Raw genomic sequence first — 22,133 nt, 5'->3', positions numbered from 1 at the left:
ATTAACCAGACTGGAGGTACTGAAGTACTGATGTGCTAATGAGGAATGCTGGCGACAAGTCTGAAAGGCATTTGTGTGGACTGTGGCTGTGCGAGAGGTGGGGACCGCCAGGCGTCCAGTTGTGTCTTACCCCCTCTGCTCAGGTTTCAGCAGGTGAGGTCTCAGGTGGGCTTGGGAGGGGAGGGGGGTCTAAACAGGCCCACAGCATGGACGGGAACCTACTAATGGAAGGCAGCCGTGGAGGTGGGACCCACAAAGTAGACCAGTGTGGCTGGTGTGAAAGGCTGGCCTTCAATGTTGGTTAACATTTCCTAAGTTAAATGTTACTCCGCGTGGTTTAGATTTGATACTGTCGGCTGGTTGCATTATTCAAAGCTGCTAAAGGTTTTTTTGAGCAGGGGAGCAATGTGTACGGAATGATGTTTTAGGAAGATACTGTGACTGGGGTGTAGAGAACACATTATTATATGTGTAATACCAGTTCCTTCCGTGGTCCTGACTCATGTTGCTCCAGGACCCGGGACCTTGAAGGCTCTGCGGGGTGAGGCTGAAGTGCCGCCGTCAGAGTGTAGTTACTCCTCTTACATTCTCCGCTGGGCGTCTGTGTCCCTCGGACACGCCCTCTTTAGGGCCCACAACGCACTTTGATTGTTACTCCCCAAACCTCCCTCCCTCTCCCTCTCTGGCCTCTTTTCTTACCCGTTTTTCATTTTGTTCCATTCAGGGGCAGGAATTTGGTGATGCTCACCAAATCGGAACCATAGCCAATGAAGGTCTAGAGAAACAAGGCTGTCACCCTTTTTATGAATCTGTCATCTCCAATCCCTTTGTCACAGAGGTAAGGCCAGGTGCTGAAGAACATGGATTTCACTGTCATGCTGTTGTGGGCATTTCAGTGTGAACAAAACCCTAAATTCTTCCTGAAAATGTACTACTTTGGCTTCTTTCTTAATTATGTTATTCATTGGTTTTTATGTGATTTGTTCTATGTACGTTACAACATACTGTATTATAAGATTACAATCAATAAAAAAGCTTACACAAAATAATATGCTTTAGTAAGTGAGAAGTTATTGTTGAAGTCACCAGAAGATATAAAATCTTATAATCGTGTCTTCTAAGTGTATCTTGGTGGAATAAAGGGCATCCCACTGAACAGCGTTCTGCTTTTGTCCAGTCTGAAGTGACCTACAGTGCCTACCACCACGTCCCGGCCGAGAGCTTCGCGGAGGTCTTGCTGAGAACCGGGAAGCTGGCGGAGACGAAGACCGAAGGCGAGGAGGTGTTCCCCGCGACAGAAGGTACCAGAGAGAGGCCAGTTCCCACCAGGGGGTCACTCGGATTAGAGAACAGCAAGTAAAACCACGAATGAACGAGTCAGCAAAAACAGTAATGCATTTTTCAGTCATCTTGAATAGCTTAACCTGACACCATTACTCATTGATTTACAACATTACTTTCCGTTTTCCAGGTACTTACTAATACTGAGGATTTCAAAGGATGCATCTGATACAATTTGTATTTTTTAGCTGCTAATTATGTGAAGTGATTCTTATAGCGGATGGTAGAACGTGCTCACTAAATACTTTTCTTTCTGCTTTTGTGTGGTAATAACTCAAGCATATAGCATGTAGGTGTATATTTCATGAGAAGAGTTTTCCACGGGCAGCATATCTTTCAATGTGGAGTTTTTTTAAAAGAATTAAATGTATGACAGTTTACCACCTTTCCAATTATTCTTCTTTTGGTCTTTAGCCTCCTTACTTCTTTTCAAGGTTTAGGGTAGTTTCTTTGACTTTTTCTTTGGACACCCCCTCTGCTCTGCCATCCTTAGCGAATGCCATGTGATTTAAAGGCTGCTGGTGCTCCAGCTACCTTGTCTGTGTCCCAGGCATCAGCCAGGAGGAAGGGGAGGGGAGAGAAAGATGGTTGTCATGGTGGTCCTGCCCACAGCTTCCACTTGCAGGACACCTGGACAGTGCTGTCTTTGGTGAGCACGGCCGCGTGGAGTAACATTTGGGGAAAGGTGTGTGGAGAGAAGAACTGCTATTTCCCCAGAAACCTGATACTGTGATGTATTTTTAAATAATCCTGTTTAAAAAATCAATATTTCTATGTAGTTGGGGAGAGTGGAAGCAAAGACCACTTCCCTAGCCACCGTGTGGGCCCCTTGGATAGCGGTGCCCCTTTTAGTGAGTGCACCGTTTTCCCCGCAGTCGGAGATGCGTGTTTTCCTGCCTCCTCTCGTTTCTGAAGTCAGGGTCTGTCTCCCGGTGGATGGGCACATCTGCGTTTTTTTCCTTCGAAAAGCTGTTACGTGACAAAGGATACTGAGTGCACGTGAAGGGCGTAGATGCACTGCTGCTCCTCCTTTGAACTCTTCTTTGTCACTTCTTCTCTTTTCTTTCTTAAAATTTGTCTTTGATCATTTTTTCCAATTCCACCGACATTTTTCTGGGGTTCGTGAGCAATTCCAGCTCCCAGTAAAGCAGCGAGGCGACAGGAGGCTGGGGGTGTGCGGCCCGTGTGCCGGGCTAGGAGCTGTGACAGACTCGCTGCTGCGGGCCACAGGGTGCCAAGCAGAAGCTCAGTATTTAGTGTCTTTACCTCAGTTTCCTGCTCTCTGACGTGAGCACCGGAGCTCGTGTGTTCTGCTGCCGGCCTGCCGAGGCCCAGTGATGGGCATGGGCGCGTCCGTGTGGTGCACCGACTCTCAGGCAGTCCTGGCTGGATTCACGTCTCGCTGTCATCTTGCACCTCTTTCCCTCCACTTCCTGTCCTCCCTTGGTTCCAGGCCTGCTGCTGCTGTTCCCCATCCTGGGTCCCCCTACAGTCACTTAGGGAATTTTTAAGGGCTGCGAAGCCTGGGATCCTCTGCAGACTGTTTATTTCAGAGGCTCAAGTGGGGCCCATGCACCAGGTATTTGCAGAGTCCCTCAGGTGACTGAGTTGTAAAGCCATGGTCAGGACCCTTTGGAAGTTTCCCTCGAGGCATCAGATCCTCGTGGCTGTCACATGTCAGCTGTGGTGTGTTTCTTCTGACTCGGACACGCTTGCTCTCCAGGCCTCTCAGCGGAGAGGGTCTCTTCCACTTGGGGGTCAAACCCTGAGGGTCGTGTCTGTTTCTGGCCCTTACGGGCTGTTGTGACACGTTTGTTCACCTGGGGGTTCCCATGTGGCAGGTGCTAGATCAGTGTCTCTTTGCGATGAGGCTGAAAGTACAGTGCCAGCGTGACGGTCACAGGTGGGGCAGGAGCTGCAGCTGTGCACTCGGCGAATCCGGTCCCCGGTCCCGGGGCCTGTGTGCTGCTCCCCTGCAGGTCCGTGTGACTGGGGACGGCAGGGTCTCCCTAGCCCCCCGCCCCCACCCCATCCCCCGCACTTCTTCCAGTTGTTCTTTCTGACATTCTGATGTTATCCATCCACCAAGGGAAAGACTTGAAGCCCATTAAACAATTAAATTTTTTTTCAAGTATTATTGAACTGAGTGGGGAAAACCATGTTAGAGCACCTACTGTGTATATTAAGAATGAATTTTTTTAAAATAGAGGTGATTTTAATAATTATCGACCCTTTAATTCACATTTGGCCTCATAATTTATGAAGCATTTTCATAGACACATTTGGTATCAATAATGCTAATATGTGTGAAATAGATGCTTTTGACTATTTTATAATATAAAATATTTGTCAGGAACTTGGCAGAATTGGAGATTGATATAAGCTAAATGGCCCAAATTAAAAATAGTAAAAATGTGATTCTTCATTTTGGTTCAGAAGTAAGTTATCATACAAATTATACTTCCCAACATCACCTACTTTTTAGAATGTTTTAATGAAGTAGATGAAAGGGTTTTTATGAAGACTGGGTGAAGAAAACATTGATTATTTAGCTAAATGAATGATTTAATAGCTAAGGATTTCCAAGTCACTGGTACGAGCTGCTTTCCCCTGTGAAGCCAGCCCGGAATTGATGGACCCCAGGCTGCTTTCCAGGGGCACGGGCTTTGCACAGAACTGGTGCTCACAGGCTCCGGCACAGATTCTGTCTGAGTCTGGCTGGGCAGCTTTTCTACACAGTGCATTGTACTCAAGGGCTGAGAACCAGCTCTGCACATTAAACTCATATGCACTGATAAATGTAGGTCAGGCCCCCTTTTTTTTTTTTTAAACATATCTTAATGGCAATGTAAAATCACCGTGGCTCAGTCTGTAGCCAGCATGACATCTGGGGCGGGGTGGTCCCACGAGACCCTGCGGCCTCCGTCTGCCTCAGATCCTCCTCACTGATGATTTTGTCGGTGTTGCTCCGAATGGCTTGCAGAGCCAAAGGCTGGCAGGCTTCCTCTCTGTGGGGTTTGAGTTCTGCTTCACAAGAATCCTTGAGCCTCGAGAGGGCTGCCCAGAAAGGTTGGATGCCCAGGTGAGGGGGGGGGGGGATGCTGGTCTTACTCCCCGGGAGTTTCCTGTGATAACCCAGCTGTGAGTGGCCGGGGTCTCTGGGCTGGGCCTGCAGGTCATGGAGACCAAGGAGCTGCAGTCCAGTTGGGGGCAAAAAGGATGCCAGGAGGCACCCTTTGGGTGCCAGGAGGCATCCTTCAGCCACGTTTGGGTTAGGGATTAGGGAAGAGAGAGGACCCCTTCCCTTTCACCCTGCGGACATGTGGGTGGTGGTTCACTTGACGCTGGTCATCGTTCCACTCTTGGAGCGGCAGGGAGGCCATCGGCTTTGTGTGGCCGGTAAATCCACTCCCTGGGCGGTGGGGGCGAGGGGTGTGGTGTGCAGAGTGCCCTCTGGGAAAACCCACGTGGGAAATAAATACCTGATGGGACTTGCGCACTGGACACAGTGACCAGAGAGGATTTTTGTCTTTTTTCTTCATCTCATGTTTTATTAAGAAAATTTTCAAAGCACGTGAAATTGAGGAAATTCTACAGTAAACTGCCATATACCTTTCACCATGATTCGACAATTAACATTTTACTGCACTCCTCAGCCCCCCCCCCCCGCTTGTACCCCCACTGCGCAGACTGCCAGCAAGCGCAGATTGTACAAGTGCCTTACGCTGTAGTCCCAGGAAGGCTCAGCTCCAAAGGTGAATTTTCTGGAGAAATGGGGTGTGGCTTGTTCTTAAAGTCCACTTCCTTTGGGTTATTCACACTCTGTTTTCCTTTGTTAGTGCAGATCAGGAGACTCTGCTTTCTTTGGAAAGGAAGGATTCATGTCACGATTACACAGGACTGCCAGCGACTCGGTCCGAGGCCTGAGTGAGGAGAGCGTGTCCTCGTCTGTACAGACGTCTGCTCATAAACTCAGACTTGGGCAGTGTCCCCCTGTTTGTTGATGCTGTAACCTTTACAAGTTGTCACTTATGTACCTGTTTTATGTGGAAAAGCTGTTACTGGTTGGGATATCTTACGACATATAAAGTGAGACAGGCATTCTTTTGGTGGATTGTGATAAAGAGGGCTGTTCTCGGAAGGAAGAAAACCATGTTATCATTATTGCAGTAATCAAAAGGTTTATCGTAAGTCTGCATTCAGAAAGCCACTTTGTTGTTCTGATTGGTGACACCTACACAGTCCTCTTCCATGTTTGCTGCCGTTGATATACACAGTCTGATAGCACAGCCTGGGTTTTTTTAATTGGTCCTTTAAATCAAAGGACTTACTTTCAGAAACCACCCTCATTGACCTATTTGCACTTGGACTTTGCAGCTGCACTGGCAGGATTTCCTCGTGTCTGAGGAGCAGCATAATTTGTCTAAGGCAGGGTCACCATTCAGCATCGTTTCATGTGATCAGTACTTAGGTGGGACTGAAGGGACTTTCAGAAAGTGTTTTAAAAAGTCTTCTGAAGCTAATTGCTGAAATCTTACAGGACAGAAAACATGGTACTGGGTGCCTATGAACATCGTACAGATCCTCAAGTAAAATAATGTACTTTTCCCCCCGTGTCCAGTTCTCTTGCAGCTAGCAAGCGACGCTCTGCCAAAGGACATGACCTTGGCCCTTGCCTATCTCCTCGCTTTACCGCAGGTGAGTTCACCCGAACAAACGAAGGAGGACTTAAAAACGAATTAACTAAAGACCTGCTGTTCATCATAACTGTTCACTGTACACAGACAGTTGTGGTCAGTATCCAGAGAGCAAGTTGTACCGCGTTAGTTGAAATTCTGATACTAACTCTGCTGTATGCGCAGAGGATCTGCCTCCTTTATAGGGTCTCCTGGATGTTGATGTCACTGTGTTCAGGTGAGATCGAGTTGATCTGATGGGAACTTTGAACCACGATTCTACAGTAATGACTTGATAGGTAGCGGTTTGCGATGACCTTGACTTCCTTTCAGCTGAGTGCGTTCCCTCCTGTCCCCTCCCAGGTGCTGGACGCAAACAAGTGCTTCGAGAAGCAGCCCTGCTCCGCGCTCTCCCTGCAGCTGGCCGCCTACTATTACAGCCTTCAGGTCTACGCCCAGCTGGCCCCGTGCTTCGGGGACCAGTGCCACCCTCTTTACAGGGTGAGTCCTCCTCAGTTCCACTGCTTGGGGCGCAGAGTTCAGGCTGTTTGAAAAGAGCTCAAACACATGTCTACCCCTGTGGGGTTACCGATCTGCTTTGTCTTTATGTGAAATGGGAAATAGAGCTAGTGTGCTGTGAATTGAGGGGATGAAGCGGCTGCCTAGGGGAGGCTTATTTCTGGAACAGCGTGCTTGCTCCACAGTCAGTCAGACGGCTGGCAAAGAGTGAGGCTGGTGTGTTCGCTGCTCACGTCCTCGTCGGGGCTTGCACGTGTGCACAAGCACCGAGTCATTCTCTGCTGCAGAACGCCAACCAAGTCTGTTGACACGCCGTGACGCTTTACTGGACAGAAAGCACTGTGCCTCGTTGACAACTTGAATTTTTCCCAGTGCCACGGTCCAGCCGCAGCAGGGTCCAGGGGTTCCCGAAGGTGGGTAAGGCGTCAGCAGTGGGTAACAGATGCAACACGCTTCAAAGGACAGTAAAGCTCTGTTCCGTTTATTGCAAGTACAAGCAGGTTTTTATATTTTCATTTTAGGTAGTGATTAACATTTGCAGATGTATAGCATGATCAGTTAAGCAGAAAAAAATCAATACAGAGGTAATCAGGAAAAGTACAAGAATTTCCATAGTTTTCGGTTATATTAAACAAAAATTGTTTTGACCAGGAGAACTATTAATCAGACCATTTGAAATAGCTCTGTATACAGAGTTTGAATGTTTTATTATTTATTAAAGGTCTAGAATTTGGCATGGGGCAAAAGGTACGCTAGACCGAGCAGAGGTTAAGAAATATATTATAAGGCTTTTGTGATGTCTAACTTAGCTACTTTTCTGTCCAAAATGTTTCTCTGTGTACTATGGTCTCTAACTCCTTGGTAATTGTATCTATGTGCTTAGTTTAGTATCTAACAAGCTTCTCCTGTTTCTTTGCCTACCAAATTCTAATTAATATATATTCCTGTTCAAGGTAAAGGAGGGGCTGTTACTCCAACAACTTTTATATATTCAGGGGCTATTCCATTAGAGGGGATTAACTTGGGGGAGCTTCTGGGTAATTCTGGCTCCCTGCTACCTAGTATTAACTTGTCCTGCATCTGCTTAACTGGGTCAGGGAAGGAAATATTCTTCCCCTTGGACTCACTGGACATTGTGGGCTTTTCCTCCTCTGAGCCCCCAGAGAGGGTATTATTTAGGGAAAGGCCAAGGTGGCGTTGTTCTCAGTCTGACCTAGTTGTTGATCAGCTCTGAGAATGGCCATCATTTCTAGGAGATTCCAAATTATCAGAAAAGTAAATGTCAGAATACCAAGAGTGAGCACAGACAGAATCAACACCACATATCCACTTATGCCACGTCCACCTGGCCGGAACACACTTCTGTGAAGTCATAGTCCCCATGCCGTGACCTTGTCAGACGACATGGTTAGCGTTGGGCGTGGCATCCCAGCTTGTCATCGTGTTGTCACAGTGGGTTTGAGATTTGTGAGCGGCCCCATTGACTGGGGTCCCAGTGCTGCAAGGGCCTCTCCCTCTTCAATTAACAAGTGTATGGTCTGTGTGTAGGGCAGGGCTCTGCGCTCTGCTTTCACCGATGTAGAGGATGGAAAAGCCACTCGATCAGTCGCTGCTGCCACAACCTCCAGTGAGCGCCTCATGTGTGCCTTCCACGCCCACTGCGCACGGGGGCAGAGGGCGGGGAGATGCTGCCGGACCTCCGGGAACGCGGCCCTGACTGCGACCCAGACGAGACTGCTCCGAGAGCTTGCAGCAGGGCCACTCTGGGGCCTGTAACCTCCAGCCTCATTGTCTACGAACATTAATGAAAGTAGTCCTCTCAGTGGAAATTCCAATAGAACGTATATTTTTATTGTTTTCCCTAATAGTAAATCACTTCGTACCAAAAATTTAAAGTCCCAGGTCATGCAGTGTGTGAGAGAGCTGAGTAAGGCGAGAACCATTAAATCCCGCCCCACCGTCAGTACCCGGCCAGCACGTTTTCCTGCTCCAGGCACCGCGGCCGCTCCGTGAGAAACCCGGGGAAGACTTCTGCGGCCAGAGCGTGCAGGGGTCAGGGAGGAGGCTGGCAGGCGAGGGCCGGACGTGCGGGTGCGCCCACCCTGCTCTCCTCCGCGTCCCCGGCAGGTCCTCCCGCTCAGTGGGAATGCGCGTTCCGTGTCCGGATCTCGTGTGCTGCAGGTCCCTTTGGGGACCCGGCAGTCACCAGGTGTTTGCAGGGGAGGACAGAGCGTGGCATTACAGAGCGGAAGATGGTGCGACTCGGTTCCATCCGTCACCCCAGTTCTGGTTCTTCCTTTCAACTCCTGTCCCCTCCCACCCTTTAACTCTTGGTCTTGTTCCTGTCACCATTCTCCATCACGCTGTCCTTTTCTTTGAAGGTGACCCTGGGGCTCCTCTGCCTTTCCCTTGCCCTTAGCCCCTGCTTCTTGGTCGGCAGATTGCCCACCCGCCCTGGGGAGTCGGTCCCGACGCCTGCTCCCATTGCCTCTGGGCCCAGTCACTGCCGTTCAGGGTCTTTGCTTCAGGAGGCAGTACTGTATCCGAGTGTGGGGAGGGGCCGGTACGTCCATGTGGCCCGGGGGCGATGCCTCAACGGGAGATTGCTCCTCAGCTGCCCCAGACAGAACCCGATGCGCTCCCAGCAGCACTGAGATGGCACATGGCCAGGCCCCAGGCCAGCGCCTTCTCCAGGGGCGACGTGTCGGCTCTGTGGCGAGCATTCGGGTGTTCGGTGGAAAGGTGAAACAGAAGTCGGCACTTTTGTAAACACAAAGATGCAAAGACAGTCTGAAAGACTCCCAGACAGATGCGTTGGGAGGGAGAGTGTGAGCCCTCAGAGGCCTGTCCCCTCTCTGTCCCCACCCTCACTTCACTCGTCTGCTCCTCGTCTTCACTGCAGCAGCAGCGGCTTCTCAGACAGCGCCGGTCCCCACTTTGTCACTTTGTGTCTTCCCCAGGCACCTGTCAGATGGTCTCCCTCGGCTGGAGGACTGGTCGGCCCCTCTGCCGAGTCTGAGACCCGAGGCAGGTCTGAGGGGCCGTTCCCAGCAGGTTTTCCTGTGGGTCCTCGTCTGAGCTTCTGTGTGTGACAGGGAAGACCCTTGCTGAACTGGCCAGCTCTTCCTGGCCCACCAGCCATGACCCTGCCGCTAGCTCTCCTGAAGTCTGTGTTCTAGCTGGTCAGAATGGAGAGCTCTCTGGACATACCGTCCCTTTCACGCCGCTGCGCCTGTCTGAAATGCCTCCCCTTCCCACCGTCAGCAGATGAGCCTCCCCCTCCGCGCCCCTGCTCTGAGAGGGACAGTCCTTGGAGCAGTTCCTGGGGGGAACTGAGGGGGCCGAGAGGTGCTGTCTCCTTGCCCTGCGATCTTCCTTAGAGCAGGAGCCCACCCCCCGGAGACACGCAGTGACAGGGGCACCTGCAGAGGTTCAGGAGTCCCTCGGCTGTGTGCCTGCAGACAGCCCGCTGCTCCCGTGTTGCGGTTTTGAGTGCTGACACTCAGATTGGAGGGGACCCGGAGGGACAGCACCTGGATGCTTTGGGTGCGTGGGATTTTCTGTCCACTGCCTAGTGGCTCATTATGTGGGTCTTTCTAGCACCTTCCTGTGCATGAAACAGCACCGCTGAGTTTGGAATCAAATGTGACAAACTTGGACGACCCGCTGTGGAAGCTGGAATCCCTCTGTGGCCTGCGCATGACAGCAGCGCCCCTCGAAGTGTCCCTTGTACCCCGTGGTCAGCTCCACTCGTTCCTGTTTCCACGGGCTTCTCACGTTTTCTCTTTCTACCCCTGTAGTTCTGTGCTGCGGGGGTGATTTAATAATTTAGGTAGATTTTAATAATTTAAAATTTAATAATTTAGGTAGATTGCAAGGGCCTAATAAAAGGTCCTTGCCTCCCATCCTGAGCCCCCCTGCCCCCAGCAGAGGCCCCTGGGCGGCTCCCTGGGTGATCTGCGGGGCAGCCCATGCGCCCCCGTTCTCTTGTCTGTGACTCAGAAGGGTGCGCGCCAAACGGTCAGCTGGGAAAAAAGTGTGTTTTCTACTCTCTGTCCTAGTTAACGCATTCTTATGTTCAAAAAAACGGTACGCACACGGCCAAAAAAGCTAAATGATGAAAATGGTACACAATAAAAAGTCATTTCCTTTTTCTGTCCTTCCAGAAATAGTTGATGGACGCGCGCACACACACACACACACACAGACACACAGAGGTATTCATTTATATAACAATTTTATACAAATGTGAGTTAAGCCATACACACGGTTCTGTGCCCTGTTTTTTTCACTAATATATTACCTTTATAATTACTATAAGTACGTCTCAAAGCGTGATCTTTTGAGCATTCCTTTGAACATTTTTCAGAAGATAAAATCAGTTAAAATGGAAACACATACTTCAGTTTGTATTCTAGACAAGCAAACCAGGCAGGAATGAAATGAAAACTTTCTGGTAGACCGTTTCTAAAATGGTCTTTTTTAAAGCTACTTAATTGAAAATACTGAGTGCAGAATTATCTGAAGCAAATAAGAACCCTAGAGGGGAACGCCCCCTGTTTAAAGCTGTCCCAGCCACATTACCCGGAAATAGAGACTGAAACCAGCGTGGGTTTGTTACTCCTAACCAGGAAGCAGTAGACTAAGTCATAGAGCATTCCGTTGTCATGAATATGTGGGAATATTTTGTTGTCACGGGACTTGACCACACTCTTTAAAGAAACCATATTTTGTTCACCCTCTCCCCTTGAAAAATTGCATTGCCAAGTTTTGGGGAAGTAATAGAATAATTTAATTCTACACACTTTTGCTTTTAAATTTTGATGACTTTTTATGTTATTAGTTTTTGCAGCCTGTGGTATTTTGCAGTAGCTCTTTAATCCTGAGGGTGGAAGGTTTTGAAACTACCTATAAAGTTCTTCAAAAGCTCCTTAGCGGCTAGCAGCTTTTGTGCACAGGGGCCGCGCCGTTGCGTGTGGGCAGGAAAGCGAGGGGAGCGGTTTGAATGTGCTCCGCACACGAAGCAGCGAGTGCAGGTGAGAGGCGGGAGCCTGCCTTCCTCCTGCCTTCAGGGTTGTGGCGTGCTGGCGGGCCTGCGGTGGCACCGGTGAGTGAGGGACAGCCGCCTCCCGCGGACGTCACGGGCTCGGCGTGCGGCTCAGATGGGATGCACGGGAGAGTGGGGGCTGTAGGGACTTCTGCGTGGCTCGCTTGTGGGGTGAGTGAGTGGGTATGTGACATGAAGAGAGGGGGCGAGTGGGGGTGACTTGGAATGTTTGGAGGGAAATTGGCGTGAGCTCAGGGCTAGAATTCTTATTAAAATTTAGATAGAGTGTTGGACGTAATCACGAGCAAAGGTCCTTGAGAAGGGGGTCGGGAGTCGTGACTGTGTCAGGAAGATGGTTTTGTGGAGAGCCGGGAGCCGCAGCTCGCTTGTCCACTCGGGCCGTCTGCCTGCACGAGGGCCCTGTGCAGGGGGAGCGGCTTCACTTTGATGATAGAAAGCGTGGGGCTCGGGGGGCAGGGACCGGGGAGCAGGGCACCCGAGTCCCGAGTCCCAGGGTTTCTTCCCACGACTGAGACTGGGAGTCGTCCCTCCTCGTTAGTTTTACGTTTTAACACAACAAATCGGAGTATTGGAAATCTTTCTCTACACTTAACAAATATTTGATGATCCACACGCCTGAAGACACTCAGAGTCTCTTATGGTCACTTGTATGCACACACATGTGCGTGTATGTAAGAAGGACGAGAGGAAGAATGTGTGTGTCAGAAAGTCCGTCTGGGTGTGCGGTGGAGTGGCGGTCATTTGTGCAGGACTCAAATGGCAGGTCTTGCTTCGTTTGGTGGGAGTCCTCACACACTGGTCCCGGCCAGGCCCTTGTGATTTTAGGAGAGAGCCCTCGCTGCCTAGCACGTGTGAAAGCGTGCTTCCTGGGAGGTGGTGTGTGTGGGGGTTCTGTCCCCACTCTGCTGCTCACCCCGCCCGTGGGGGCAGGCGATGCTGGCGGACCCCTGTTCTGTAGACTGTGCTGAGTGAGGTTCTAGGCACGGTGTTTAGCACGTGCCTGTTCTGTGCTGGAGGCTGAAAGAGTTGGTACTTGTTCTGAAACTTGTCTCAGAGAAGCGGACACATGTGCTGGTCAAAGGATATGAAACAGAATTCACAGAGAGGTGAAGCCAGAGGTGTCCCACCCGCGGCCCGAGGGCCGCGCACAGCCCAGGATGGCTGTGAACGCGGAATCGTACGTTTACTTAAAATGTTGCGAGATTTTTTGCGTGACTCCGTGTCCCAGTGTATTTAGTGTTTGACCCAAGACAACTCTTCCTCTGCTGTGGCCCAGAGACACCAAAAGTTACGCCCGTGGCACAGTTTCTACTCGCTAACGGAGAAGCGATGGAAGTAGTTTAAACTGTAGGACTCTGTTAACTGGAATTTATTGCTGTGAAATTGTGTTTTTAACAAAGAAATCTGTTCTGAGTAGTTGGTGTAGGCATTAATGAGGTGAATGTAGAACTTCCCCAGTTCTGCCCCTGGGGGACGGACAAGGTTTTACTTTATTTTTGTGATTAGATTCTTTTACATTCAGAGAATTTTCGTCTCAGGAAGGTGACTGGTGCTGCTCCTTTATTTTCCAGCTGAGGGAGTTGCGCCCCCCCCCCACACGGGGTTCGCTGCGTCCCCTGTGGGGCTCTGTAGTGGTGCCTGTTTTCAGATGCCCGCTGTGACTTGTTTGTGTGCGTCTTTCCCAGTCACTGGTTTTTAATGGCCTGAGAGAAAGCGCTGGGCCCAGTTTGGTTTCATTTAATGATAGGGAGAACAAAGCTTTAAAAGACCTTATTTATTTGTGCCTTGGCGCAAACCACGAGGAGAGTGTGTGGTGCGCTTGTTGGTACTCTTTCACGGGCGAAGAATCGAGGTGGGAAGCCTTCTGCCCCACACAGCGTCTCTGCCAAGTGGGGGGCCAGAACACCGACGTGCCCCGACCTGACAGCCGCTCCTGCTGGAGGGGGGTCTCCCTGTCACCCGCGCCAGTGTTCTGGAAAAGATGGATTCATGGGGTACGGCACGTAGTCTCTGACTCAGAAGCTATGGTACTGTCGTGGTCGAGTGAAGAGTGTGTAGGCCACTGTCCCAGCACAGGTATCAAATCCTGGATGTTCCAGAAAACAAAAAGTGGAGAATGGATGCAGAGTAGAAACTGGAAAAGCCCGTGGGGACTGGAGGCTGGGAAGCAGCAGCATCACAGAGGGGGGCCGGGTCACTCATGGGTGGGCTGGGTGGGCACAGCCTCTCCTGCAACGCACACTGGGCAACATCCAGCCGAGGGCTTTCGTCTGAAGCCTCAGGTCAGCGTGTAGGTGAGAAAAGCTTTCTTTATTATTTTTGGTGAACGTGGGTTTGCTGGTGGAGTGCAAAGCCGGGCCACAGACTTGTGGCTCCAGGAGAGAGCAGCTGCAGGAGGGGCCCGAGGAGCACAGGCAGCGGCAGTGCAGGTCTGCGGTGCAGAGCAGGTGTAGGTGGGCAGCTGAGCCCATGGCCGCAGGTGCAGGTGGTGCCCCCAGGGTGTGGTCAATGAGTAGAGGGGGGGGTTAGGTTCCATGTTAGCCGTAGAGGCACCAAGGGCTGGGGTCCTCTTTGCCCAAAGCCATTGCCAGAAATACCACCCACACGCAGGTCGTTCCCAAAGCACTCTCCAGCTGCAGGAAGCTTGCTTTCTTCACGCCGTCTTCCCATTGGGTCTTCGCTGCCTAGGACTTAGCACATCCTCTGGACCCTGTGCTGGAATGAGTTTCCCTGGTTTTTGCTGGTCCGTTTTCTCACTGCTGGACCCTCTCTCTGACCTGCTGGCATTCTTGGAGGAAAGGGTCACATCTTCTAGTACATCGCCTGCTATTTAATAGGCACACAAAGGCATATTGGTTGCATGAATTGAATTGAGGTTTGGTAGCTTATGTTGGAGAGTTAGTTTTCAAACCCAGGTCTTTTGGACTTGAGATACTTACCTGTGTGTGTTGAGGGTAGGACTCAGTATCTGCCCAGAGTTGGGGCGGGGGTGGGGAAATGCTAGTACGGTTGGCCCTCTCTCAAATCCACCTGCTGGAATCCAAGATTTTTTTAAACTGGATTTTGTCGGACTCCCAGATCATTCCTCACTCAGACCGAGAGCGAGCGAGTGGCAGGCTCTGTTTGTAGCGTGGACTCTGCGTTGGTACGTTCCTGTGCAGCTCAGAAGGACGGCTCACACGTTAGACACGCAGACAGTGTACTGTGACGCGGTGCATTTCTGAGAACCAGAGGTGGGTTCTGGAGTTTCTTCAGAATTTGCGTATATTAAGACATATACTGTGTTTTCCCAGAAATTGGGAGTGACTGGGTCGGTGTTGTTCAAGTGTTGTGTTCCCAGTCTACTTCCAAACCCACGGCTGAGCTGCATCACTTCGCTGACGCCCAGCCAACTTTGCTATAAACAAGTGTGCCCAGTTCATCACTGTTTCTCTCTCCTGTCCACTGCTAGATTCTGGGTTCTATTCCATTTGAGTATTTCACTGGTCGGAGAATCAGCTAAGAATTAGAGAACAATATCCCACCAAGCCCCAAATTCAGCAGAGTGAAAATTGGTTGGATGCTTCCTTACGCAACTAGAAGGGTTTACGGCTTCAGGATGCGGGAGGGATTTTCTCCCGAAGTCACTCATCCTCGGAGGAAACACTCTTCCCCTCAGCTGTCTGGGCATCGTTAGTGGGGTTACTGAGCTGAAGCTCTGTTACTGAGAACAGGCAGGTGCTTCAGAGAAAACCCACCCAGGGCAGCGAAGATGGTGACTGCTTCCCGGGTACATTGTTGTCATGACCAGGAAATGGGGACCCGATCTCTGCAGGCCGATGGTAGCTGAAAAAGCAACACGGTATTCTTCATCCTGTGGGTGGGGTTTGTGTGGTGGAAGAAGAGCAGAGTGGAGGCCAGAGACCTGCCTCTGGACCCTGCCCAGTGTCCTGCCTGTGTGGTCTGAAGGCCACACCCCTTGCAGCCGAGGTCCAGGGTAGTTGGGAGCCTTCATTTGATGGCAGCTGTGTGAAGAACCACACAGGTGCCCTGTAGACATTGTCTTCTTCCTGTAACTTCCTTTTTTTTACTTTATTTTAATAGTTGTTCAAGTATAGTTTTCTGTCTTATACTCCCAGCCCAGCCCAGCCCATCCCCTCAGTGCAACTTCTTTTCTGTTCCTCCCAGGCCGATCCTAAAGAGCTCATCCTGATGGTCACCAGGCACGTGACTCGATATGGACAGGACGCCTGGCCTGCGGACGTCGCCTCACTGACCAGGCAGTTGGGCTACTACAACGAGCGGCTCCTGGACCTCACTCAGGCGCAGGTGCTCCGGGGCCTGCGCAGGGGTGTGGACGTGCAGCGCTTTGCCGTGGACGAGCAGTACAAGAGGGAGACGGTCCTCGGTCTGGCGGAGTAAGGCGTGCTTTCGTCTCGGGGAGGGTGGGTCTGACCTCACAGAAGAAGCTGAATTCGCAGGACTGGTAACCGCAGTCCTCTGATGATGGACATCCATTCACAGTTGCTCTGAATAAGGCTTCCTTTCCCCTGCTTCCTCCAATCACGTGAGGGGTGTGCCTTCCCAATGGGTCAGGAGATGCAGGCAGAGCTTGAGCCTGCAGATTTAAACACTAAGGATGGGAATGTATTTATTTTTTAATTCCCATGACTCTGATAGCTTGATTCTGAGATTATTACCATGTTAGAGGTGAATAGGATATGATCGGGGCTGAAAAGCGTGAAATTTATTCGAGAAATTTAAAAACACGATTGCCTTTTTTTCCTGGAAGTCTCCCTTTTCAAGTTCATGGCAGTCACTTCCTTGACGGACGCAGCTGATTGAATCCCAGAGGAAGGACCCAGCGTTGGAGGTGCAGGGCACCTTCATCTCTGCTGGGTTCCCAGGTGAAGCAGAACTGACCAGCCCCAGCCGTCTCTCCTTGGAGGGCAGTAGCGGCTGCCTTTCCCCCTTCATCCCTTGCTCCTCTCAAGAGAGGAGCAGGCCCTTGTGGGAGGAGACAAGGTAGCGCAGGCCACGGGCCCTCGGGCCGAGGTCCTTCTTTCGCGTGGAGTTCCCGAGGCTTCAGCACTGCTCTCCGAGTCTTGTTTTACACCCAGTGAGTTCAGATCCAGCGAGAATAACCACCATGCCAGAGAGCAGAAAGTGTGTTTGCCCACAATGGTGGTTAAGTAGAGGCGTTTTGTTTTTCACCCCAGGACTTGTGGGGTGCTTACCATGGGCCAGGAACGGGGCCGGGTGCTCTCTAAACATCTGTTAATCCTCAGAGGTAGTCCTGTGGCGTAAGGGTTGTCATCCCTGTTTTACAGCTGGAGAACATGAAGTTCAGGGACTTGAAGTAACTGGCCCACATCTGGGTGGTCGGGATCACAGCTGTGAGCTTAGCTTTGACCGCCCACCTCCTGGAGCCATCAGGTGTTCACCACTGCCCGTCTGGCTGGGTTCTCAAGGAAGTGCTTGCGTTTCACTGGAGGCTTCTTGCCTTCGAAGCTCAGGTTGAATTGCACCCACATTTAATGATTATTCTTCTCTCCTGGGGTTAAAGTAACGAGAATAGTCCTGGTGGGGTGGTGGCATACGTCACTTTTCATCATTATTATTTACACTTAGAGACAGAGTGGCAGAGTAGCCTTGGTGTCCTGTAATAATTTTATGTTAGCCTGAGCTTCTTCCCTACGATAAAACACTCCAAATTCTCTTTAGAGTAAGTCGGGGAATAGAGTTCAAAGAAAGAGAGTAGAAGCAACCTATAGCAGGACTCAATTAAAGGGAGAAATGTGGAATATTCTTTTCTCTTCCCCTCTGTCCTCCTGGAGGTTCATAATTTCATAGAATCATTTAATGTGCAGTTTCAAAGGGACCAAAGAGCCCATTTAATCTAACTTCCTCTTTTTTTGGAGGAAGACTCTGAGAATCAGAGTTTTAAAGAGTAGTTCAAAGTCACACAGCCAGAAGTTGAATATGTGGGCTTCCTAGTTCCAAGTCCAGTGAGCTTTTCCTTGGGGCATTTTGCAATCCTTGGTGCCCTGCTCATGCTTTCTTAGAAAAGAGTTGTTTTGCAGAATAAAAACTCACAAGATAAGGCATGCCCTGTATCATCAATTACATTTGTTAAGGTTTTTGTCCTTTTCTTCTTTTCCATGTATCCAGCTGGCATATGCTTTTGAAGGATGTCCTGGAGGACGAATACACGCTTTTGATAAATGTGTATAATAGAATCTTCTCTGTAACCTGTTGCTTAGAAAAAGACACAGTCTTCTTTGGACGCCTTGTTTAAAATGTGTCGGCATCTGTAGGCTTTCAGAGCTGGCAGTTCTGACTGGGAGATGGGGTCTCAGTGTCCCACGTGTGAGAAGCCTAGAAGGACCTGCTTCCGCCTGTTCCACAGCTCTGTCTTCAGTTGTACCAGTGTTACCACTGGTTTTCTCCTGGTCGTTCTCTGCAGGTGCAGTGTTTCTGTTCTTTCTAGTCTGTGTACTTTAGAGAGTACTTTCCCGGTGAGTCAGGGTCACCCAGGAGAGGTCATTTGTAGTGTGGTGTCTTCCCACTTTATCACGTGCAGACGATGTCAGTACTTGATGAGCACGTACCCGGTGCCAGGCAGTGTCCCAGACTCCCGTGATGGGAAGAGCGATCTGCTACTGGTCTGTGTTCCCCAGGAGTTTTCCTTCCATCATGTGCGCGTAGGTACTCCATCAGTATTTTAAGAAATAGTTTTTATCGACAGTGACCTAACGATCCATGAGCTGACAGACTCACTCCAGACCTTGGCCTCTTTTTTATAGTCCACGAGCAAAGGGTGGATGGTTCCTACATTTTTTTAAGTTTGTGGAAAAACAACAAAAAAAGAGTAAAAAGAAGACTACGCTACAGAGTACTATATGGCAGCAAAGGCTGAAAGACTTACCCCCTGGCCCTTCACAGGACGCGTCTGCCAGCCCTTGGCTAATCACAGCTGTGACTGTCCTGGTTTATCATCTGCAGGTGTTTTGTTCCTGCTCATGTGGCTTTGTCCACCCTTCTTCCAACCAAGAACTCCACCCTTACATCTATCCTTCTGGGAGGTAGACGTCTTGCACAGTAGTTTTTCCAAAACCGCCTCAATGTGGGTGCTCTGGATCCAGGTTACTTATGTGCCTGGAGACTCTCGGGTCCAGTGGCAGGCGACACCGTTTCCTGGTTCGAACCTCCCGCTGGCTCTCCCCTGTCCATCAGATGACTGGAGGACCCTGTGCCTTCCTAGTTGTGACGCCGCTGTGCCCCGTCCTGCCTCCTTCATTAGAAGTTCATCTGTCTCCTCTCCCTCGCTGCCACCTCTGCCTAGTTAACTCTTGTTTATTCTTCATTCTCAGGTCAAGTTGGTCTCTGTTGTCTCTCTTCTCACAGTATTTTCCAATCTTTTAGCATTTAATTACTGGTCCACCTTTAATATCCTCCACTAGGCCATGAGTTCCTCAAGAAAAATTGTGTTGGTTTTTATATTCTAAGCGGCTAACATTACCTGGAAAAGGGTGGGAAACGTGAACATCTGTTGAGTGACTAACTGTGCTTTCTCATACACCTACCCATAAGGCCAGAATGCACTGCCTTTGGACTAGTTTTTGACTATAGGCTGCAGTGTCTATACCAGGATTTTTCAACCGCAGTACATTTTGGTCTGGGTAGTTCTTTGTGGAGGGAGGGCTGTTCTGTGCCATGTGGGATGGGTAGCAGCCTCCCTGACCTCTGCCCGCTGGATGGCAACAGGCTTCTTCCCCTGCACCCCACTGCGACAGTCAAAAATGGCCGCAGACATTGGCAAGTAACCCCTGAAGGACAAACCTCCCTCAGCTGAGAAACTGTTGTTCCAAAAATGCCCCTGGTCTGCTGCAATGGACCACAGTGAAGAAGCCGCATGGAAACTCTTGGAAGTCTTTTCCCTGAATTACATGGAACGTCTTATTAAGGACTAGGCTGGCCGCACCCATCCCAGCTGGAGAGCAGCCTTGACTTTCCGTGCTGATCAAGGTCACGTGTTTCTCTTCTCTCTTCTCGGTGGCTGGTGGACCTTCTTGAAGAACCCTTGAGGAAAACGTCTACAGCATCGCTCTTTCTCTGGCGCAGCGTTGCGGTATCTCCCAGTGGGAAGTGTTTATGACCCATTTGGAGTTCTTGTTCAGCGACAGTGGGTAAGCACACAATTGCCTGTGTGGGTTTACATCCATGTCTGTGTTTTCAGCCTGTTCTGGAAGAATCATGAAGTTGTAAAGTATAATTTTCCTTTCAGCTGCGGTAGACCAATGTCTTTTTACCTTCTCATCTTTATTCATCAGTGTTACACCAGTATTCTAGTCTGTTCATTTTTGTTTTTCAGTAATAATAGTCCTGAGTTAGATACTTTAACATTCATTCACTCATTCAAAAGTTTTTATTGAAACTCTATTTTGTACTAGAAACTAGATACCAGGGTTCCAATACTGAGCAAAAACAGGCATCCCAGCTGTCTTTGAACTTGTAGTCTAGTGTGGGAGGCAGATTGTAATAGAACAATGACATCAGCAAATGTGAAGTCAAAGCAGTGACAAGTCCCCTGTAAGAGGGCCCAATTAAGGGATTTGGCATTAACAGGGAAGGCTGTCCAGAGGAAATAACTCGAGCTGAGACCCAACTACAGTTGGAATTAAGTGTACTACAAAGAGAACCATTTTCAAGGGAGACAGAAGAGTTAAGTGCAAAAGTTCTTGGACAGAGGAACGTGATGTGTCTTAACACCCGGGAGGTGGGCAGTGTGGGCAAGGCCCTGAGCATCGGCGGGCCTAGTATGTGATGAGACCGCGGAAGAGCCTGGAAGCCAGACCACGAGCGAGACTCGGACTCTGTGGGCCCTCGCGTGTGCTGTGGGCATCTTCCCAAAAGTGATAGGATTTCAGGATTTGAGTGAAGGGAAAGGAAGTAGTATGATCCGGTTTACGTTTGAGAAGATCACTTTGGTTACTGTGTTGGGAGAAGACTTTAGGGAGGCCAGAGTAGTGATGTCACGGCCAGAGCAGGAGCTGTTGCAGTAGTAGACTGGGTGACAGATGGCCGTAGCTCCGAGTAAGGTTTCGAAAGGACAGAAGGAGGGGTGAGGAAGGGTTTCAGAGCTCCCTAGAAGGTGAAATAGGTCGTCCTTAATGAATTGATTAATGAACGTGCGCTAGATATGAAGGAGGGGCTCGGAATCATCTGTGGGTTTTCTCTGGGTCTGCCTGTTGGGTGGTGGTGTCACTCGGGCAGGCAGGGAGGAACAGTTAAGGACACGGAATTTTGAGGGGAGGGCGAGGAAAAGGCAGTGGAGTGGGGACATTATACACGCTGAGATGCCCAAGAGCCAGGGTCGAGCAGGATCTAAATTCAGAGGAGAAGGCAGAGCTGGAAATACTGGTCTGGGGCCAGGTGCACTCAGATGACAGATGGGCTGTGTTGTGGGTGTGCTTGGGGACACACACGGAAGGAGAAGAGGACAGGACACGGGGCAGGCTTCGAGGGCCTTCTGCAGTTCCTGGGGGAGGAGGAGCTGCCAGCAGCAGGGCCAGGAGGAGCAGAGAGAGTCTGGAGGAGAGACGGGCTGTCGTGCTGGGGAAGCTGTGGGAGGACAGAGGTGAAAGTAGGGGAGGCAGATCGAGTGGGGTCGGGTCCTGCGGAGCGGTCCAGAAACGCTTCGGACTTAGCGTCTCTAATTTTTATCGCTTTGAAATTGTAACATCTACATTGTAAGTATTTATGAAATTGCTACAGGGTGATAGTGTTATCTTTGATAAATATTGAACCGAATTAATCAGTTTTCAGGCACAGTAATAATGTTCAAATAAATGTTTCTTGTGATATGCATATTGGCATTTGAAAATATCCTGGCATTTTTTCATAAAAGGGTGTCATATCTGTACAAACAGGATGCTTCACTGGTCTCTGAATATATTATAAATTATGAGGCAATTAAATAATACGCCAGACTGTTCAGCTGTATCATTACACCCGATAGCAGTGTGATTGTGCAGATTCACAGCAGTTTCGAGGGCAGGAAATCGTCACCTGCGGCGTCATGGCTGGTGAGCGACAAAACACCTAACGCTGATATGGCCAGCGTGCTTGGTGCTGCCTGGTCTTTACTCACAAGGCTGTAATTTGCTTCGTTGTTCCATTGAACTTCCTAACACTGGGATCAGAAATCGGCCTCGTTAGGACAGTAGAAATTGCCCAATGTTCCTTTGTCGAGTCGATGTCAGTGGGAGGTTAATAGGTCGGAGTTACCAGAAATTAATGTTGTTTGCCTTAGGGGTTTGTTTCAGTGTTCCTTTAAAAAGACACCCCCTCCCATGTTGCTTTCCCTATAATGTTATGTTCTCCTTCTTCTTGGTTGAATTTGGAGACAGTCCCTGCCTCAGCACATGGATAGACACGTGCCCTCAGACAGCTTGGGGATGGCAGCAGTATGCAAGAGAGTGCGGCCCCCTTCAACCCCAGAGGGCCAGCCACACCCTAGCTGTGCCTCTCCCCAGCTGCGTGTCACC

General features: G+C 50.0%; 1 protein-coding gene across 2 annotated transcripts in view; it reads left to right on the top strand.

Moving 5' to 3' along the window:
• NBAS (NBAS subunit of NRZ tethering complex) overlaps positions 1-22,133 on the top strand; it is a 253,645-nt gene that overhangs the window by 149,073 nt on the left and 82,439 nt on the right. For both annotated transcript variants that reach the window (XM_053666925.1, XM_037151717.2), the window contains 6 exons: positions 725-838; positions 1,178-1,301; positions 5,963-6,039; positions 6,381-6,518; positions 15,772-16,001; positions 19,662-19,772. In XM_053666925.1, the coding sequence (XP_053522900.1) occupies positions 725-838; positions 1,178-1,301; positions 5,963-6,039; positions 6,381-6,518; positions 15,772-16,001; positions 19,662-19,772 (794 nt within the window). The remainder of the gene's footprint in view (positions 1-724; positions 839-1,177; positions 1,302-5,962; positions 6,040-6,380; positions 6,519-15,771; positions 16,002-19,661; positions 19,773-22,133) is intronic.

The sequence above is a fragment of the Artibeus jamaicensis genome, unplaced genomic scaffold (genome assembly GCF_021234435.1).
Source record: "Artibeus jamaicensis isolate MK-2021 breed Jamaican fruit bat unplaced genomic scaffold, CSHL_Jam_final contig_465, whole genome shotgun sequence".
Classification (NCBI taxonomy): Eukaryota; Metazoa; Chordata; class Mammalia; order Chiroptera; family Phyllostomidae; genus Artibeus; species Artibeus jamaicensis.
This window is presented reverse-complemented; position numbering and strand designations above follow the sequence as displayed.